Here is a 19,681-nt window from a genome sequence, read left to right on the forward strand (position 1 = left end):
GCAGGAGGAGGGTACCCTGTCCCCCCATCCGTTAGCCACACAGCCCCCATGGTGCCGCCAGCACGTGCCGCAGCTCTGCCGGGCACTCTATAAATGGTTCCACCACACTGCGACTCCACTTGCGTGTCTTTTGCCATCTGCTGCTGTCATTAAAAAATTAAATTTCCATCTGCTTTCACACTCCCGCCTCTCCCGCCGGCTCCTGGTGCCGCCGTTCCCCGGGAAGCATCGCCTCCGGCTCCCTCCCCGGGATGCGGCCGATCCGGCGGGGCCATGAGGCCGGCTTGCTGGCGACGGCGACACCAAGTTCATTTTTCTGGTGCTGTTTGCAACTGGTTCCTTCTATCTGGGTGGCCAGGTGGGGGCTGGCGGGGTGCACCCCGCTTTTGGCCACCCGTCAGCACGAGGGCAGCTTCAGCGTGGTGGTGATGGGGGGGACTGAGGGGGACACCCACCCACCACTCTGCTGGCACAGCCCGAGGGAGGCGGCGGGTGCCAAATCAAAGGGTGCAGAGCCCCAGGGGGGTTTATTCACCGGAGAGGAGCCGCTGGGTGCTGCCCCCTCCCCAGTCATTTGAGCAAAAAAGAGAAAAAGCAGTCACTGGTGTCCAAACCCACCCGTATGGTGGGTGCCCAGCCAGCCCTGGGTTGCTGGATCTGCCCAATTCGCATCCTGGCAGCTGTGGCTCCATCCCAGCGAAGCAGGGACAAATCCTGCCCGGCTGGCATCCCCCACAGCCCGGTCGGTGCTCAGCACTGGCTGCAGGGCGGTGGTCCCCCCGCCTGCCGGGCCTCGCGGGACAGCATGGTCCCCGTGGGCGTGGGTGGCGTGACAATGATGGAGGGCACATGCAGATGCTTCTCGCCCGGGGATGCCGCTGGGCTCCTGTCACTGCCGTTCCCGCTGCTCACGCACGTCTTCAAGCCTGCGGAAAGAGGGGGCACCAAGGGGAGAGGGGGTGGAGGAGAAGATCAGGTGTGGGGCTGCAGCATCCCCTACCTCCCTGCCCTCCTCCATGTCCGGCTCAACCCCTTACAAGCCGCTAGAGAATCTACAGACAGACAGACAGACAGACACACACACACAGACACAGACACACACACCCAGCAGCCAGGTGCAGCCTCGCACCTCCTCTCCACCCTGGATTTTGGGGTGTCCAATAGAGGTGGATACCGCAGCCCCCCACCCCCCAACCGCCTGCCCGTCCCCCCGGGGAGCAGATCGCTTTAATCTGCTTTTTTAATCAGAAGAAAAGCCCCGCGCGGCGCAGGCGGCAGCCAGGGAGGTTTCAGCTCTTCCCAAGCAGGAAAATGCCCGGAGGGGACAGACACTGATATTTTTAATCTCTTTTTAATTAAGGATAAAGCCCTGCCTTATGTAAGGGAGCTGGAAAAGGGGGGGGGCACCTTTTATTCTATTGGAGACTCCAAGCTCGTCAGAGGGGTCTAGAGGCGGGGGGGTGGGGGATTCTGGGGCTCTGTTCTGGATTTGGGGATTTGGGGCAGGACAGGGACACCCTGGCTGCCTCAGTTTCCCCTCTTTAGTCACACCATGTTGGGCTGGGGGGTTCTGTGGGACCCCCAGATCCCCCAGACCCCACACCACCAGCCCCACCCACAGCATCACTGACACAGGGAGGGGGCACAGGGGCACAGATCTCTTTTTTGATGACGCATCCAAAGCCATTCCCAGCCAGCACCTCACTTAGGGTTTGGGCTTGGGAAAAGCCAGGGAGGAGGCAGCTCTGCATCTCAGAGAGGGATGCTCATTAGCTTCCATCCTTAATGACCCCAAGGATGATTAATACGAGCTGCTCAGGGGTCAGTGCTGGGACGCAGAGCTAATGGGAGATGCGATATCCAGCCTTCGCCCTGCTCACCCAGCGCAGCGAGGCCAGGAGCATTAAAAGCTCCCGCTTTCCTCTCTCTGCAGACATCACTGCCGCCATCCCCAGCCTAACTCCATTAAGAAAATTAAAGTTGGGGGGAAAGCAGCAGGGTAGAAAGTGCCTGGGTTGGAATATCCCTGGGGAGAGTGGAGCAATGAAGGATGTTTGGGCCAGCCCAGAGGCCAGGAGCTGGGCTACCCCACCCCGAGCATCCCATCCATATCCTGAGCATCACATCCATGCTGTCTCTTTCCCACCTCTGAGGAAACCCCACCTGATTCCTTAAGGGATGCTATCAGCCCAAGGATTCTCCAGAGCAAAGGATGCAGGATAGGACCCTTATGTTTTTATGGGGCCGGGGTAGGGGACGGAGAAATGAGCTCTGGGGTGATGCATGAGCAATAGGTCACCTGTAGGACTTGTTTAAAAGCCACCAGGATGCCAAACCACATCAGTCCTGCCCATGGCAGAAACACCTAAAGCTCCTCCATGTACAACCACTCCCCAGATGCCTCCATGAAACAGGAGAGACCCCGACACCCACCCAAACCTACCTTTCAGGCAGGATAACTTGAGCCCCATATTTTCATCCTCTTAGCAGGACCCAGCTCTCCAGCCTCGCCGCTGGTCCTCGCTGCTGGCACTACAAAAGAGAGGCAAGGGTTGAGGGAAGCGACGCTGGGAGGAAGGAGAGCGAACTTGATCGCTGGCTAAAAGCACGCACCTATGCACGCATGTATATATATATGTCTCTCTTTGGGCGTCTGGGCATAACAGGAAGCAGAGCTGCTCGGTAGCAGAAACCACCAGTGATGTCATGTCTTTTTAGTGACTCAATCTCAGCCGCCAAGTTTTGGGAGGGCAGAGAAGGAACCTGGTCAGCTGCAGGGTCCCATCCTGCCTTCTCTGCTGCTTCGGTCAGTGCTGCAAATACTTGCAGGAGATAAGGTCACGAGCAGGATGAATCAGGCTGTTATTTTTGAAGGCAACCGGTGCTTGCAGAGAAATCCCCAAGCCCACACGCAGGAAATCGAGGGATGCTCGGCTGCAGCATTGCACCCGGGGCTGCATCTCTCGGGGCTCAGCCGGAGCAGCTGGTGGCAGTTGGGGATGCGCTGCTGGGAAACAAGCCGTCCTACTCCGTTTGGGCATCACTGATGCCCCGAGAGCTTTTGGGTGGATCACTCCCATTGTGGGACACCACTTTTTTTATGATGCTCAAAATTATTCTGGGCAAAAATCCCTTTACTGGGAAATCTGCATCCCTCCTGTCCACAGCTGCTGGGAAAAGCTTATTGGGATGGAGGTCAGCGACTCATTTTGGTTCTTCCATGCTCCAGGGCCTGCAGAGAGCCAAGTCCTCCGCTCCCTCTGCCTGACCTCCACCACGGCTTTACTTCGTCTTTCCAAGCAGCTCTGAGGTGGGCCGGCAGCAGCCAGCAAGGGGAAGCGGGGACTTGCACTACTGGTTTTAATTCTGCTTTTTTTTATCAGCTCCCCACATGCATCCTAAGCCATGACACCCCCACGGCTGGAGAGCCGTTCCAGGGCTGGGAGCAGAGCCCCCCTCCCCAGGACTCCCCCTTTGCAGCTATTGTGGCAGCCGCCCAAATATTAAGAAACCTGTTTTGAGGCAAATTCTCTGGGTTTTGCCACCTGCTGTGGCTCACACCACCAGCCACCCCAGGCACTGGGGGCTGGAGGAGGGTTGTGCTGGGGACACTCGACCCCGTGGCACAGGACGGGGTCTCCTCTGGGACCAGACCCCTGTGGCCAAGCCCTCGCAGGGCACAGCAGCCCCCTCCCCACCGCTGCTGGTTCTCAGCCCTGTGGCCAGACACCAGCACTGCTTGCTTGCAGTGCTGGGGGAGATGCCTGGGTAGAGAAATCCCCTGGCTGCTGGTGTTTCAGCAGGATTCCTTTTGGCTGCTGCTGAGGCTTCAATTGCCCCCCTGTCAGCACCAGGCCAAGAAGTATTTGCATTCCTGAGGAGTTCATGCTCCAAAACCCCCCAGACACTCATAGCAAGCGTCACTAGAGCAGCATCCGTGCTGCGGCGGAGGGGGGATGCTCAGCCGGCGTGCGGGGCTGGGGGTGCACTGGGGAGGGAGAGTGGGGCCAAAGCTGGCCGCGGTGCTCCGAGGGGGTGACACTTACCCAGTCCCGGGAGCCGGAGGCACGATGCCGGCCGTTGCATCCCACCTCCCCACCACGCCTGGCTGCTCTTGGATGCAGGAGGGGAGTGGGGCCGTGAGGCTGAATGGGGGGCTCCCACTCAGGACCAGCCGTGCCCTGGGAGGGTGGGAGGAGGTTGCAGCGAGACGGCTTGGATTTTTGCAAGGTTCATTTCTAACCTGGTTAATCAGGTTAGCTGAGTCCCGGCTCCTCCCCTCCAGCCCCCCCCTCCAGCCCCATCCAAGCCCAGCAAAGCCCTTGGGTGATGAGGAAGTGCTGCTTTACTCTCACCCCGCTGCACAACCCAGCCCGGTGCTGAGAGAGAGGAGCAGCAGTGCCCCTCGCCTGCAGCCGAAGCCCTGGACCACCAAGCATCCCTACAAGCAATCGGAGGGGCTACCAAATGCCTAGAAAGGCAAGTATCAGTTTGCTGTGACGCCCCTACACCCAGCTCTGACAGAACCCATCGGCATCCCTGAGGCTGTAATGTCTAGAGAGCGTGATGCTCCCAGCCTCTGGGAGCATCTTCATCATCTCCAGCTTCCAGGAAGGGTCTTTCCTCCTTCCCATCTGACCTGCCAGCCCAAAAAGCAGCCCAGCAGTGGGAACAGCACCAGGCAGAGCGTTTCCCACCATCCCCAGGGTGAGAGCTCATGGTTGGGTACCACCCTGCTGTGAGGATTCCCCGGGCAAAGGCTCTACCTCTGGTAGAGCAGCCGCCTTTGCCTGCGTTAAAAGCAGCCAGAGGCTTTTTCATGTTCACCTCCTCCACAATTAAGAGGCGAGGCCCTGAGACGGCTCCTTTTCAGACCGAGCTGAAAAGCAGTGGTTCACATCCAGGGCACCAGCGTGCAGGGAATGCCAGTTGCACATTAAACACCCCACGGCTGCAGGCAGGAACGAAGGGGAAGCTTTGAACTTCACCCGGAGATCGGAGCGAACGGATCCCAGGAGCTTGGGAGGTCTCTGACAAGATCAGAGCCCCACGCACGAGACCAAACTCTGCTGGGATGGGCATAAAGAGGAGCAGGGAGGGGAAAAGGGTGGTTTTGCTCCAGTTTCTGCTGGCCTGGTTCTGCCACATTTACTGAAAAATCACAAATGTGGAAAGGGCTGATTTCCTTCCTGATCTGACGACTCCAATTCATCAAATCACTGGGTTATTGCAAAGCTTCAAGCTCGAGGGTTGGGCAGACAGCACCAGGGGCAGGCTCCAGCCCCAGCTGCAGCACCAGCCCTGGGCAGAGGCCAGGGCAGAGATGTTTGCCACCCATGGCTCCAGCGTTGCACCAGAAAAACAGACAAAGTAACTGGTTCATGTGGGTTTTTTGCCCGTTCAGCTGCAAACTCCCAAGAGGACTAGGGACAAAGTTCAACCCAGAGCCCAGTCTCTTCAGATCCTATCCCAGCTTCAGCGCACGCAGCACCTCATGGGGCCAGGAACCCCACACCAGCAGCCCTGACGCTGCAGCACAAATCCAGTCTGAGCAGCAGAAATTCCCCCCTCCACATTACCTACTTTGATACCTCCCTCCAGAACTACCTGTTTGCTGCTGCTGGGGGAGAACAAACGGCCCCAAACCCAGGAGGGATGGAATTAGCCTGGCCCGGAGCAGCAGTTATTGCAAAACCTGCGTGTGACCGAAAGTGATGGCTTGCTGCAGCAGGGGAGGTAAACATAAACATCAGCCTGCTAAAATAACTGTGGTTAGCTCTGCGGGCTGCAGCACTGCTCCAGCTGGTGCGGTGACACCGGATAGGCACAAACACAGCATCGCATACCCCTTCCCGCCCTCCCCACGGGCTGGGAAGCAAAGACACTCTTGGGCAGGCTCATAGGGTGGGGGTTGGCCACCTCAAGGTGGCTGGGTACGGCCCTGAGCCCCTCCGGCACAGAGCCCCGCTGGCTACCAGGTGACCAGCATTAGGCAGATCCCAGTCCCAAGCGCAGAAGCAGCCCAATGGGCCAGACACCCCCTCTCCAGGGGCACTGTGAGACCCCCACGCAGCTTCACCTCTGATCTGCATCCCTCCCAGCAGCTCCCAATGCCCATCACAGGGCTGGGGCTGTGAATCGCCAAGCATCACATCAGGACAGCCGGCCAAACGCCAAGGGCCAGCTGGCCAGGGGGAGGAAGAGGATGGGCTCACAAAGCTTCCTTGGTGGGTCAGTATGGAGCCACCTCCACTCTGTGGGGACAGGCTTGTCCCCAGTCCAAGCACCCACGCTGGGCGGTCCTCTGATGTGGTTGGTGACCGGTTTCCAGTTCTGGCTGTGGCCCTTAGGCAGTGGGGCTGCTCCTGCCCCCAGGCTCAGTGCTCCCCAACCCACCCACCCCATCCTGCCCTGGTGCAGGTAACTGCAGCACCGAGGAGGGGGTGAGGATGGGGGGCAGCCTCCTAACTGCCCTGGAAGGAGGAGGGCAGGGTGAGCTCATGGCTTCCCAGACACCAGAGGAACTGCAGGGAGAGGGATGTGTTTTTGCAAACTGACCACAAGAAAAGCTTTTGCTGGAGGGCCGGGCAGACCAGAGCCCAGGGAGCTCACCGCCGGGCTGCTCCTGCTGACACCACCTGGGTTTGTTTCAGAAAGGAGGGAGGGGAAGCAGCTTTCTGGGTCATGGAGTCCCAGGGTTTGCTAACGCAGGCGACACATCACCCTGGCTCCGTGCTGCTGGAGCAACGAGGCCACCTGCTCCCCTCTTCTGTCCCAGGTCTCTTCTGGCCCGAGCAGGGGAAAGGGCTGGTCCCAGCCTGGCTCTAGAAGGGGGCTGCAGGGCCAGTGTGTGGGACTCGCTGAAGCTGGAGGTGGCAACAAGGCAGTAGGTGCTGCAAGGGGAAAAGAAAGTCCCTGCCAGAGCCCTGCAGCCACCTAGGGCAGGCGAGCGATACCCAGAGGGGATGCCAGGTGTGGGGAGGGAAGAGGATGTCACGAGGAAGCAGCTGAAGATGCAGGCTCTGGGGAAACTGGAGCAGCTCCAGCATTCCCCAGGCACAGGCTCTTGGCAGGACCAGCAGACCGAACAACCGGCAGGAACCGTGCAGGCAGAAAACACCCCGAAGAACACCCAGCACACCCAACAGCGAGCCCGGAGCCGCTGTGGCAGGGGGTAGAGAGCAAAGCAGAAAGCGAGCACATACCTGAAGCACAAAACCAGAGCGTGCTGGGCTCTCCTGCCAGACCTGCATCCAGAGCAAACCACCTCCCTGCCGGGCATGGATTCAGCGGGCGGCTGGGAGGCCGTGGCTGGGAATTGGCTTAGGGACCTGGCCGCGGCTGCCGCACTTCTCAGCTTGCTGAGCTCCAGGTTAATCTCGGCTCAGCTTTCCCTTTTATCCCCTGGTACAGCCTTGATACATTTTTTCAATTAGGTCCATCTTTTAAGCTCCAGAGCGCATTTCTAGGAAGGGCTGCATTGTTTCTCTTGGCCTTCATGGGCTGATGCTGCGCAGACCGGGACATGCCTGGCACCGATCCTGCCCGCATCCAGCTAAAGTGCTGCCACGCTGCAGCCGGTGCGGCGCTGCCTGGAAGCACTCAAGGAGTTGCCCGTTACCCCCAGCCCACCTACCGGCTATCTTTTAAGAGCAGCGTTCCCTGCCTCCCTCATCGCAGCTCCAGCCAGATTGCAAAGCACCAAGCTCAGCGCACAGCCACGCAGGAGCGGGGACCGCTGTCACCTTTCATGTGGCCCCGTTACTGGAAACCCCCACCAGTGACCTGCCTCCGTCCTCTCCGAACCTGCGTCTGCCGCCTTTCACAGGGCGACGGCTGAAAACCAAAGGAAAATACGCAGCTAGGGTGCACTTTTGGATGAGAAGGCTGGGTGAAAATGTGGTCTAAAAGCGACAGTAAAAAAAAATAAAAATAAAAATAAATCGATAAAGTCCTCAGCGGATACTTCGGCACAGTGAAATCGCTGCCTGCTGCGGGAGGGCTAGCTGCAGGGCGATGGGTAAAGCAGAAGAGGAGTTTGCAGCGCAGGAGTATGATGCATTGAGATGTTTAATTTGAGTTGGGAGTAACAGAGCCTGGGCAGGATGGGAAAGGAGCAGCTTGCCCAGCCTGGTCCACCCGATCCAGACCAGCTCGCTACAGCTCCTACCCTCAGCGGTGGGTGACTGAGCCCCATTCCAGGAGCTGAATTAAAACACAAACTAGAAGCAGAGCTCACAAATGCACACTGAGCACATTTCCCCTTGAGGCCATTTTCCAAGCTGCAGTCAACCGCAAGTCCACCCCGTTAACAGCCTCCTCCATTAGCACTCACGTGCTCTGTCCCTCCGACCCTCGCCCCAGCATCTTGAGACGTTTTACAAATAGCAGCAGCGTGCAGCGATTAGGCCTCCAGCCAGGGAGCAGAGAGACTGGAGTTTGCTTCCTGCATCTGTCACTGTCACCTCTCCTCGGCGTGCATCTCTGCCACTTAGATAAGAAATTCTTGGGGGCAGGCAGCCAGCCACCTCTCACGGTCCATCTCCGCAGCGCCATGCAGAGCGCGGCTGGGCTCCGCACATCTGTCTGCCCCTGGCTCCAGCTGTGCTGGGTGAAGAGGTTGCAGATCCTCCGTCCTGCCAGCTGAACTGCTCATCTGCTTCCTGCACCCACGTCAGATTTAATGAGCTGAAACAGGTTACGTGGTAGGTCTTTGCTCATTTTCATGCTGACAGAGGCCAGGGAACATCCCATGAGCAGCTCAGCTGGCAGATGGGAGGGGAACTCCAGCAGCAGACTGCTTCACTTGCTGAAAGGAAAATCAGCATCCTAGAGTTCTCATATACACACGCAGCAATGAGCTCAGAGGGAAAACAGCATCAGTGCACTCCTGGGAAACAGGAACCTCACTTGTGAGCACCCCCCCGATAACAGCTGACTGGGCACCCCTTGGCTCCTGCCAGGATCTGCTCTTCCTGCTCATGATGCTGCCCGAGCCACAAGGAGCAGAGACCACTTCCACCATGCACCCCGCCCCAGCCAGCTGCCGGTTCTCCAAGCAATTTTAGGGTGGTCTCACTTCTTGGTGAAAATAACGCCTACAGGCCCCCCAAACTCTGCACCCTTCCCAGTTCCTCAAACTGGATCTGCACATGGAGTTCCTGACTGCAGCTGGAAGTGTCCTGGGCCATCAGCTAGTGGCACACCTGGGGACACAGCTCCTGGCAGCTGGGTTTCAGGTCACTCTGCTCTTTTATTTCAAGCCAAATGGGCACTTCAAGCAACACATGTTCAAGGCTCTTCGTTCTCCCCCTTGCAACCAAAGCATCTGAAGCAAGCATCCAGCAGAGTAGCATACGTCCTGCCACACAGGTACCCGAGCACTTTGTACTGGTATTTTCAGATACCTGCGGGCTCTGTGTATCACCATTTCCAAATATTAGGGTTGAGAGCAGAGGGGAAAAGAAAAAAAAGAATCCCACATGGGAATAAATGATTTTGTACTTCCAAGTGCTTGAGGCACTGTCCTGGGAATTAAATGTATGGGCAGAGAAATGACAAATCTGCAAATCTTGGTGAACAAGGAAAAAAAATAAATAATCAATGCTACATATCATTAATTGCTAACAAAATTAAAAGGATCAAAAAGGAAAGGGGGGGGGGGAAAGAAGAGTAGGACACCTGTTCCTAGTGCTGTCTTCCCCACTACAGTTGAGGGCTCCAGCAACAGAGACACAGATGTCTTCTCCAAAATTTCTCCCCCCATGAAGTTTTAAAAGGAGTTAACTTGAATTCTTCTGATGAATCCAATGGATCGGTTGGCCAGGAAACCAGCATTTGCTCCTGCAGGTAGGTTGGGTACATCAGCAGGAGAGGGGAACACAGCCTTTGCTGAGCCTGGCAGCTTCCTCATTCTTTCACAAGAGCCACCACGGCTGCAGGCTGCCTGGCTTTATGAAATTGCTGCCTTTTGTCCAGCCTTCAATGCAAATAGGACAGGTGAGATAAGACCTGAGCACCGCAGTGCTAGTCCTTTTTGCTTAAAGCCAGCCTGAGCTTCTACCAGTGGCAAAACACTCGAAGGACCTCATTTACAAGCAAACAGAAGATAAAAAGGGAAAGACAAAGCATCAAAAGCTGCTCCCCTTCCAGAAATGTGTCTCAACAGTTAGTCACAGGGAGCGTTTCTATCAGGTTACAGACTGGTAATATACATTTTGCTTTGTCTTACGCGGGTGAGGTGGGGGAGTACTGCAAGATTACACTGTATTAGCATATATATGATCAAAGCTTGATTAATGACATCTAGTTACAAAGAATAAGAAATACATTTCCTGTGGCTCAGGAGACATACCAGCTTACACAGCAGCATTGGCTGACAATCTCACATACTAAGGCAACACATCTTGCTAAGATAACATCTGCCTCTAGAACAATAGGTGAGATTTCACGAGGTGTTTGTACCAAGCAAGACAACAGCCTTCTTCCTGCAGTGTGGGATTTGCAGGGTCTACTCTGAACACACATTGCCAGAGCACTGCCGTTTCCAGGATATCTTCTCATACAGCCATGGACGTGTAATAAAACAGCCACTGGAATGTGTTTATCTTGCTGTTTGTGAGCTAGACACATGTTTTCATTCAACAAGTGAAAACATTTTCCTTTCCTGGAAGCCTACCTGACTCATGCTTAGGAAAAGCTACCAAGTGCCAATCTCTTCTGTAATGCCTGTCACACCTTACTACTGCATAGCAGGGAGACAAACTCAACGGTCCAAACACCTTCATCTCCTCCTCAGACAGGGAGCTGAACCTCAGACCTCACCTCGTGGCTTTGTGGAATCTGAACTGCAGGGAACTCCACAGCAGGACCCAAACAGAGGCATCCTGATTCTACTCACTGCTTCACAAAGGGATTTCAGCCTTACTCCATCTCTTGGCAAGACCAAGAGTAAAACTTGTGCTTATAGAAATAGAAGCAGAGGTAGGCCAAGACAATTTGACAATCTCATCCCGTGTTTTAAAATTAGAAAACTGAGCAAAAAGCAGGAACTTGGAGAGGCAGATTGTTTGGTGGACAAGTGAATCTTCCTTGTAAAAACATTTCTGGGTAGGAAGAAAAGGAAATCTAGAAAAAACTGTTGCAGGTTGAGGCTACGTTTAACTACAGTTTGACAAACAACCTGGAGGAGTAAGGCAACAAGACTTCCAAAGAACTGTACTACTCTGATATCAAGCTTCATTGTCCAGTAAACTTAAGTTAAGAATAACTTAAAACCAAGTTTTAATTAGAAAGCTAGAAAGGAGCTGAACTAGACTATATCTAGGCTCCTTCGTTCAACAAACTCAGATCGCTTGCCTTCAACTTGGAGAGATGCATTTCAGACCTACTTAAATGGACACTGTATGAACCAGCTGAAAATGAGATCGGTTTATAAAACCCCAGAAGGCTGCATAAAATTAATAAGGTATTTCCCTCTTCTTTTGTAGGCCCAAACTGCTCTAGAACTGACATTCAGACTCATCACTATACTTCCAGTTCTTTTTACAAATCATTAGTATTTGTTTTTACCTCGGGTTTAACATATTCCAGCAATAACTGTGGCTGTAATGCCTATGGAGAGCAGGAATCACTGCAGCATTTGGGAATACTGCTTTAACACATTCTCTGTAGCTGTGTCATGCCAAACCACTGCAAAACAGGTGACACGTGAGTACGGTACATTGTCCTCAGCAGTTTGCATTTTACTGTGCCGACAGATATACATTTCCAAACCAGGCCATAAGAAACTGTTAACCTTACATTTTATGTATTTGACCTTAAAATTTCTCATCTGAGGACACGACTGAGGGTTTTTTTAAAGTTATTTCCAGAAATCATTAAAAAGTAAACTCTCTAAAGATTAGAAAAGCTTAGTCAAAACTTTGTGATACCGGCAGTAGGGACAAGCAGAAGTAGTTCTGGTTTCGAAGGAAGAGCAACATTCACTACAACTGGGAGGGCATCCATGTGGACAGCTGTAACTGACAGTTTGCAGTTCTTCCAATGAATCTCACAAAAAAGATTCAACGGCTTATGGACACATCACTCTGCAATGTGACATGCCACTCCTTTTTAATCAGTCAGATTTCCACACAAGGTACTGAATATTCTGTTTACATTCAAAAATAGCACTTTTCTCTCTTCAGTACATAGTGGGAATGCCCATAAATTAGTCAGTAGAAACCTCTCTAACACAGGTGGAGGACAGCTTTGTTGATCTCTGGGTTTGTCCAGTCATTCCGGATATCATCCAGGTGATTATCAAAATCTACAAGCGACTCGTATGACTTGCTGTCCAAGAGAGATGCAGCGATTCTCTGGGCTTCGGTCCAATCTTCACAAAAATCACTAGGACATAAAATAACCAGGAATAAATAGTAATCACAAAGAAAATATTCACCACCTCCTCCTCTCTGGAAATTAAGCCACACTCTGCAGTGTGGTCATACCACTGCCTGGCTGCAGAAGCCAGCTCTTCTCTCCCACTACAGCAAAAAACAGCTTTAAAAACACTGTCAGCTACACCCACCGCCTATACAGTGTCACTCAGCTACAATCAAAGTTTTGCCCTTAACCAGGCAACCTGTTTTTCCTTACTACAAGTAAACTCTGTGAAGTTTACTCACATGTGTGGGTCCTTGCACCTCCACTTGTTCTCATGAAGCTCATACACATGAATGGCAGGCTCTACACACTCCATCGTAAACTTGGTGTTATCAACCTGTGCAACAGAAAAACAGCAGCTTAGTCTCCTCAAGATCCAAAGTAAAGAGATGAAATAAAAAACAGTTTTTACCGACAGGGCACCTTTACACTAACTTGTCCACTATTCTACCTTCAAGTGAGCCAAACTTTTCACATTTGAATTGCCAACACCCTTTGTCACTGCAGTAAGGAGGCAAAGCACCATTTGAGTCATAAAAGACAAGAGTTTAAGTCACAGAGGGGGTCTAAAGTCTCGAATAAGCTCAGGCCTCAACTTCCTTTGAGATGACAGAGAGCTAACTGCAGTCTCTCTGCAGACTTACTAAGAACTTCACTGGCTACACGTCATTGCATCTCTTCCCCTGAGCATTTGGAAGGAAAGAGCAAATTAGTTACTTCACTATTAGAGGATCCAGAGAATAGCAGTTAAATGGCTAGTCCAACACCATGGTCATAACATTAACAGTTCAGAAAGAGAGGCGGGGGAAAACGAAGTAATTTACCATGATGAGCGCTGTATCGTTAAAGCCCTCTGCAATTCTGGAGGCCACCTTTTCCGCAACCTGGTTTGGACTGCAGCAGAAGGTAAAAGTAACTGTGTTATGCGAACCATGACATTTCAGCTGAAACCAGCAGGAAATACGTTTAAAGAGATGTGAGAATTACACTGCATGCTTACAAACAGGAAAAAGACATCAAGCTGATGCTACATTTGATTGAAGTCAGAAGGCCAAGAAAACCCCAGCTCCTCTCTTCAGCGCACGATCTGGATCTCAGCTACGCTTAGGCAATGGGTTTTTGAACAGCAAAACGCTCACTGCAGATTTTATGTGGAATCAACCTTCTCCTACCTTCTTCCACCAGACCAAAGACCACAGCCACCTTTGCCCTGGCAGGCATTTAAAAAAGAAACTGAGTCTCCATTTGAACCCGCTCACTGCCCAGCTTCTCTACCAAAACCAGATAATCTTTTAGAGGAAAACCTTTACCGTGTTTCAAAGATTACAATCTCTATGTGGTGCCAGCTATATTCAGAAATGAAATTGGGAGTTTAAAAAAAAAGACTGTGATATTCTTTCAAACCTCAAATAGAACAGACAAACTGTATCTTCTCCTTAAAAATGTCTCCAGCAGACTTATTTCCCTTAAAAGGAAAGGGCAAATAATGCCCTTATCCCTGCTAGATACCTTAGCAGTCACAAGTTTTACTTAAAAAACATACTTGAGACCAAAGGATATAGATTAACAAGGTAACTGGAACACAGCATAATACTTTAAACAAGCTGTTCATACTTGTTTTAGATGCAAGTAGGATGTACCCTCATTAGTCCTGATACTGGATTTGTCTAATAGATCCAGGGGAAAATATTTGATACACATATCTAAAATTACCTTGTGGCTCCACAGGAAGGCCCCCTTATTGCTTATTGAGTAATCTGAGTTAGCTAGCAGGGGAAAAGAAAATGACTAATCTTGGGAAAAATAAGTGAAAAGAGATATTGCTGCTTGACTGACATCATCTTCCATTTCAAGAGCATCCCTTTACCACGTAAGAAAACGCTTCGGTAAAACTCAGGAGACAATTAAGTAGTTTAGTAAGAATTAGGTCACTTCTGAAAGACTTTCCGAAAGATACTCGGAGTCATTTGAGTTTACAAGATATATGCTGCACAAGCAAAGCTGCCTGTGAATTTTTGGCCATTTCCCTGACAACTGTAATTAAACTGGCTGGCAGTCATTCAAAGACTGGCCTTTTATAGTATCCACTAAAGAAGAGTGATTCTGGAAAGACTGGGGTTTCTGCACCTGAACAAAGGCCACATCCACCAGCACCACAAAGACAATGTGAAACCAGATGACAGTTGTCAAAGTTAATCAACACGCATGATTTATGTCGATGATTTTTGTTGGCAGAGTACAAAGTACAACATAAAAGAGCAAACAGAAGGAAATATTGCACCAACACACCTGGCATCTTTCACGCGTTCATTTGCTTGGTAATATCCAGCTATCACGTAGCTATTCTCTTTGCACCAAGAGTCAATCTGAAAAAGCAATTGGAACAATTAAGCCCAGGGAAAAAAAGAAGAAACCCCACAGAACTAAGGAAATCTCATGCCTGCCCTGCAAGTAAAACTGCAATTGAAACATTACAATTTTTTGCCAATTGCTTCTTTAAATATATATTTATATATATTTATGCCCGCACTCACACACAGCGTTTGGCTAATTTAACTAGAACAGAGAAACCAAATTGAACATTCAGAGAACGGTGGAAAACATTAACCAAATAGAGCAAAAGAGCAAGAAGTTACCTTAGACAAAACCTGGCCTAAATTCAAATGACAGGACTGGGAGGGAGCTTCAGCAGCACTGCCTGGGAGAGGAGCCTAGGCCTTACCTATTGCTGTTTGGCTGCTTTCTGTTAGTGTTCATCTGACAGACTTCAGAAAGTGTTCACCATGTGGATGTGTGACTGTACTGTCATTTCAAAAAAAGCTTGTTGATTTTACTTCTAATGTAACATTGCCAGGTTAAAATGTAAGCATTTTTAACCTTAATTAGAAAATAAAGCTTGAGGTAAAAGGTAAACGTGAGGCAGCAAAAGGCTGTCTCATTTACCGTTTTTTTCAACCCACTCTGTCACAAAAGGATTTTGCAATAAAATTGTTTTTCTTTGAGGGTTCCTCCTTATTTAATATGCTTAAAAGTATGGATTTCTTTGCATATAATCTACGCAATGTTTGATTTACACAAGTATAAAACTTTATGTAGCTTTGTTGTTTTTTTGGATATTTTTTTAAAGTGCAGTTTCAGCATGTGCACACTGCTGTTCTTTCAGCTTTACCCTGGATCTGAATTCCTCCTGCTGAGTCTGTCTTGCTTTGAAAATACATATATATATATATATGATGTTTCTCCTTATAATTGAGGATATCAAGTCAGCATAATACAGAGCCCTGTAAGACAAAAATGGAGAAAGCAGCTAGAATTTTCCTTTGCAGTCCCTAGAGAGCATGTATCAAAAAAACCTCAACAGCTATATTAAAATGGAGTCCAAAAATATATTTGATGCTGACCTGTCGCATCCTCTAAATCAAATCAATCTCTTTTTTTAGCTATAATTAAAGTATTAGACTGCATAAACGAACAATCAACCCATGTGAATAATCCCTCTTCTACAAGGGATGACATGGATTTACGTGATATATATATATAACAAAAAAAAAAAAAAAAAAAGCTGGGTAGCCCTGCTATAGCTGAGGGCCAACTGCTGTTTCAATTACAAACCCATTTTGAGGGCTTAGGACTATGGTTTTAATTGTTAGTGGCTTGAAAGCTTAGCATTAAAGCCAGAAGCCCAGATACTAAAATTAATAATAATGAAAAAAAAGCCCACCAATTTAAAAATTAAAAACCTTAGATCTAAATAAATTTTTGTTGCATATCGAAAAACGTCTTAAAAAAAAAAAAGTATGATTTTTAAGTTCTCAGTTCCCTAAGTAGTAATTAAAAACTGCTTCCATTAAAAAAAATAAAAAGGGTGGGGGGGAAATCTTTTTGGAATTAAAGCTGTATCCACCTGCAATTTCCAAACACTCTCTAGCTGTGGCACTATCACTACAGGTAGCCTTAGCAGCAATTAGCCCCTGGTATTTTTAGTCATGCCCAGCCCCGACAAGGGCAAGCCACCGGGGGACAAATTGTATTTTGCTTCCACACAGCGTGTGTCATCCCTGAAAAATCAGAAGTGGCCTGCCCTCTGATGCACTGGAGCCACCAAAGGTGGGTGGCAAAGGGGTTTGGAAGAGTCCTGGGAGGGGCAAGGCTGTCCCCTACTGCCTCTGACCACGGTCCCAGGTGGTGGGGAGCCAGCCATGCGAACAAGGGGGAAGTGCTGCTTGGTTTGTTTTTTTTTTTTTAGAATATGTGGTTGCAAAACCACATCAATTACCTGAGAAAGTCAAAGGCACAAAAGAACCCTATGTGAAACTTAATTCACTTTTTCTTTAATGACTCTGTTTTGGAAATGGATTTCAAACTGACAAGCCAAAGTGCAAATTAAATGCACACACTTCTGCTCTGTCCTACAGAGCTACAAACCCTCAAGCACTGTTGCATGTTTAATAAAATCTAATTTTGTTGTTTTCTTGTACCTAGGCTGCTGCTAAAGCACTGCTCACAATTTTTAGAAGTTAGCACATGGGCAAGCCTGTTTGAAAGTATCCCCTCTATTTTCAAATTAAATCTGGAGCCTATTGCCCCCATTTGACTGGGATATCTGGGATAACTCAGGTCAGAGAACAAGAGGTGAAACTTGTGGGGGTGGTTCTAGAAAACCCTCACACGTACAACCAGGCCACTGCTTGACCAAGAATCAGCAGGAATTGAACTCGAAGTGAAACAGATCCCATCAAAACCTGCCAAAGCTTTGAAATCCTTTAGAAACAGAGGCACTTCGCTACAAACACTGAGTTCCAACTGTGCTAATTCCACTGATTTATTCAGTAATCACGCGTTATGTTGCATGGAATAGGCAAGAGCGCCCTCCTGTTAAACCATAAACCAATAAAATCCAATTTTCATAGCTGCAGTGCTACTATTTATTGACACCTTTGCCTTTGTTTAAACAATGAACAGGAGCAAAAGGCCTCGGGCTCTTGTCAAGTGCTGTGTTTTAAAGCTGCCAGGTATCACAGGAATCACCAAATGTGACTGCAAACCACAATGTGTCTTAGCAGGTCCTAATTAATGTGGGAAATGCCAGGGGTTTCCGAACTTTAACTTAACTTTTTGTATCAAAAACCAAGAGCAAAGACGTAAGACTGCCATTTCTTTGGTTCTATAATGATTTGCTTACTGTAGATGTGGCAAGATTATTTCAGATGTTGCAAGAAATAGGATTAACTTCCTAATAATCTGATCCTGTAGCAAGGTCTACACTACAAAACTACACTGAAGGCCTGACGTTCAGGAAAATTCACTGTCAACAACCCTGTAGAAAGACATCTAACCCTGATTTGAAGTCAAACCCTACGCATACTTTCAATATACTATTATACATGTTATTCTCCACTCCACTATCAACTTCCGGGTACTCATTCCCAGAGGAAAACCAAATTACCATCATTCAAAAAGGTACAGTCAAGCCTTGTCTACATTAAAGCAATTATAAACAGTATTATTAAATTTTCCCAAGCAGTTACATGAGAAAAATCCTAAGCAGAAACAGATGACACTAGCAGCATACATTTCTGTGTTACTCCTGGTGTTGTTACAGCAGCGTAAATATATTTAAGACTGACAAATTTTGTGTGCTCCACAGCAGTATGGCAAACTTAAATGGCCAGGACTCAGGCTCAGCTGCCATTCCTATGCCTCTGGCTGTATTTCATCATATCCAGGCTTCAGAAAGATCCCAACATTCCCATCACATTATCTCAACTGGAGAAAACTGGAATTTATTTACAAATCAATATTTTTTGATAAAGTGATCTATTAAACTGAGAGGAACATTTAGGCCAAGTAGTCTAGAAGAATCAGAAATTAGTTATTTTTACAGATACCAATAAGAGATGGATTTTCATCTACTAATGATGACAAATCTTAAAATGGATAGTAAAGTCCAGAGCTCACATAACACCTGGATCCCACTTTAGTGGTGGCTACACCTACAGTGAAGGTGCCAAAGTACTACTTTGCCTCTAGATTTGCAGCAGCCCACCCCAACTCCCTGTAACAATAAAATCCAAGCACGTTTCACTCTGTCCACCTAATTATTTTGACAAAGGGACTCTCACCAAATGCCAGGTGGGACGGAGCGTGGCCCAAAGAATTACGGCTCCCAGTCCTCATGACCAGGGGGACTGAGATTGGAAAGCACTGGCCCTACAGTCCAGAGATCATCCTCATCCTGCCTATGTGACAACAGGGGGAAATGGATTATCCCACAATGACTTACTGCAAGGCTCTTCCACAGTGGTGGGCGAGGTATGGCGAGGTATAAGGTATCGTAACAAGGAGTGCCTGGCTGCCCCTGGTTATCCCATGGTTACTTAACCAACAGCAAGCGTGCAAGATCCCAACTGAGATTTCAAACCCAAACCAGCCCTGCAGTATGAATACACTCCATTTTTCCTTCCTATGTAGGCTAACGGCTTCCATAAATGGGGATAGTACATGAAATACACACTTAATGCACACCTATACACTCTTGGAGACAAGCATGCCCTTTTCCAATTAGCTAATATTGCTTTGAAGTATCTTAAAGGTAGGCTGGGAAAAGCTCTTTCTGCTGTAGAATAAGGACATTCCTTCTGGGAGTTATCTGGGGATAATGATACCAATATAAATAGCAGTTTCGCTGCACTGGAAAAGAAATTAGACAAAACTACAAGGCTCTGTAGCATAAAGTTGTACAGTGGACTCGGGTTTTTTTTCCACTCTGGACACACTCCACTCACCCCACAGACCTGCCTGCCGCTAGCACAGGCTGGCAGCGTTACCCCAGCGTCCCCAGCTCCCTCCCCACCAGCCCCTCCTCGCCCCAGCCGCAACCCCCAAGCTCAGCCAGGACCCGGAGCCGACCCCCACCAGCCCACCGCTCCCAGGCCGAGAGCCTTACCAGGGTGAGAGCCACCTCCAGCATGGGCGCCAGGGCCAGGGTGCCGTGGAAAAGCGGGATGCAGTCGACGAAGAGTGAGGGGGGCCCGGCCTGGTCACGGCGCGGGGCACCCGACGGCCGCTCGGCCACCAGCAGCCCGTTCACGGCGCAGTGCGGGTACTTAGCACCGTGCAGCACCATTTTGCAGTAAGCTTGTGTGGTCAGCTTCATCCTGCCACGACAGACAGCCCCACGGCCACGGCCACCGCGTCCCGGCCCCGGCCCCGCCGCCTCCCCTCAGGCCGCCAATTGCCGCCAATTGCCGCCAAG

The 19,681-nt window shown here is 49.9% G+C and overlaps 1 protein-coding gene across 1 annotated transcript; it reads right to left on the reverse strand.

Moving 5' to 3' along the window:
• Nucleotides 1-114: 114 nt before the first annotated feature.
• Nucleotides 115-19,633, reverse strand: EMC8 (ER membrane protein complex subunit 8). Its single transcript, XM_080410778.1, has 7 exons — nt 19,373-19,633; nt 14,716-14,792; nt 13,251-13,320; nt 12,669-12,763; nt 8,466-12,390; nt 2,444-2,532; nt 115-926 (listed from the first exon to the last, which is right to left on the reverse strand). Exons 1-5 carry the CDS (start codon nt 19,580-19,582, stop codon nt 12,231-12,233), a joined length of 612 nt encoding a protein of 203 aa, XP_080266904.1. The 5' UTR covers nt 19,583-19,633; the 3' UTR covers nt 115-926; nt 2,444-2,532; nt 8,466-12,230.
• Nucleotides 19,634-19,681: the final 48 nt, after the last annotated feature.

This window comes from Falco punctatus (assembly GCF_963210335.1).
Source record: "Falco punctatus genome assembly, chromosome: 14".
NCBI lineage: Eukaryota > Metazoa > Chordata > Aves > Falconiformes > Falconidae > Falco > Falco punctatus.

Bases quoted from the DNA above. Each gene is read 5' to 3' on its own strand.
- EMC8 (XM_080410778.1), bottom strand. From the start codon at position 19,582: ATGAAGCTGACCACACAAGCTTACTGCAAAATGGTGCTGCACGGTGCT. The intron at 13,321-14,715 runs GTGTGTTGGTGC...CTTCTGCTGCAG, and splicing joins GAACGCGTGAAAGATGCCAG to TCCAAACCAGGTTGCGGAAA. The intron at 12,764-13,250 runs GTAAATTACTTC...TCTGTTGCACAG, and splicing joins ACGATACAGCGCTCATCATG to GTTGATAACACCAAGTTTAC.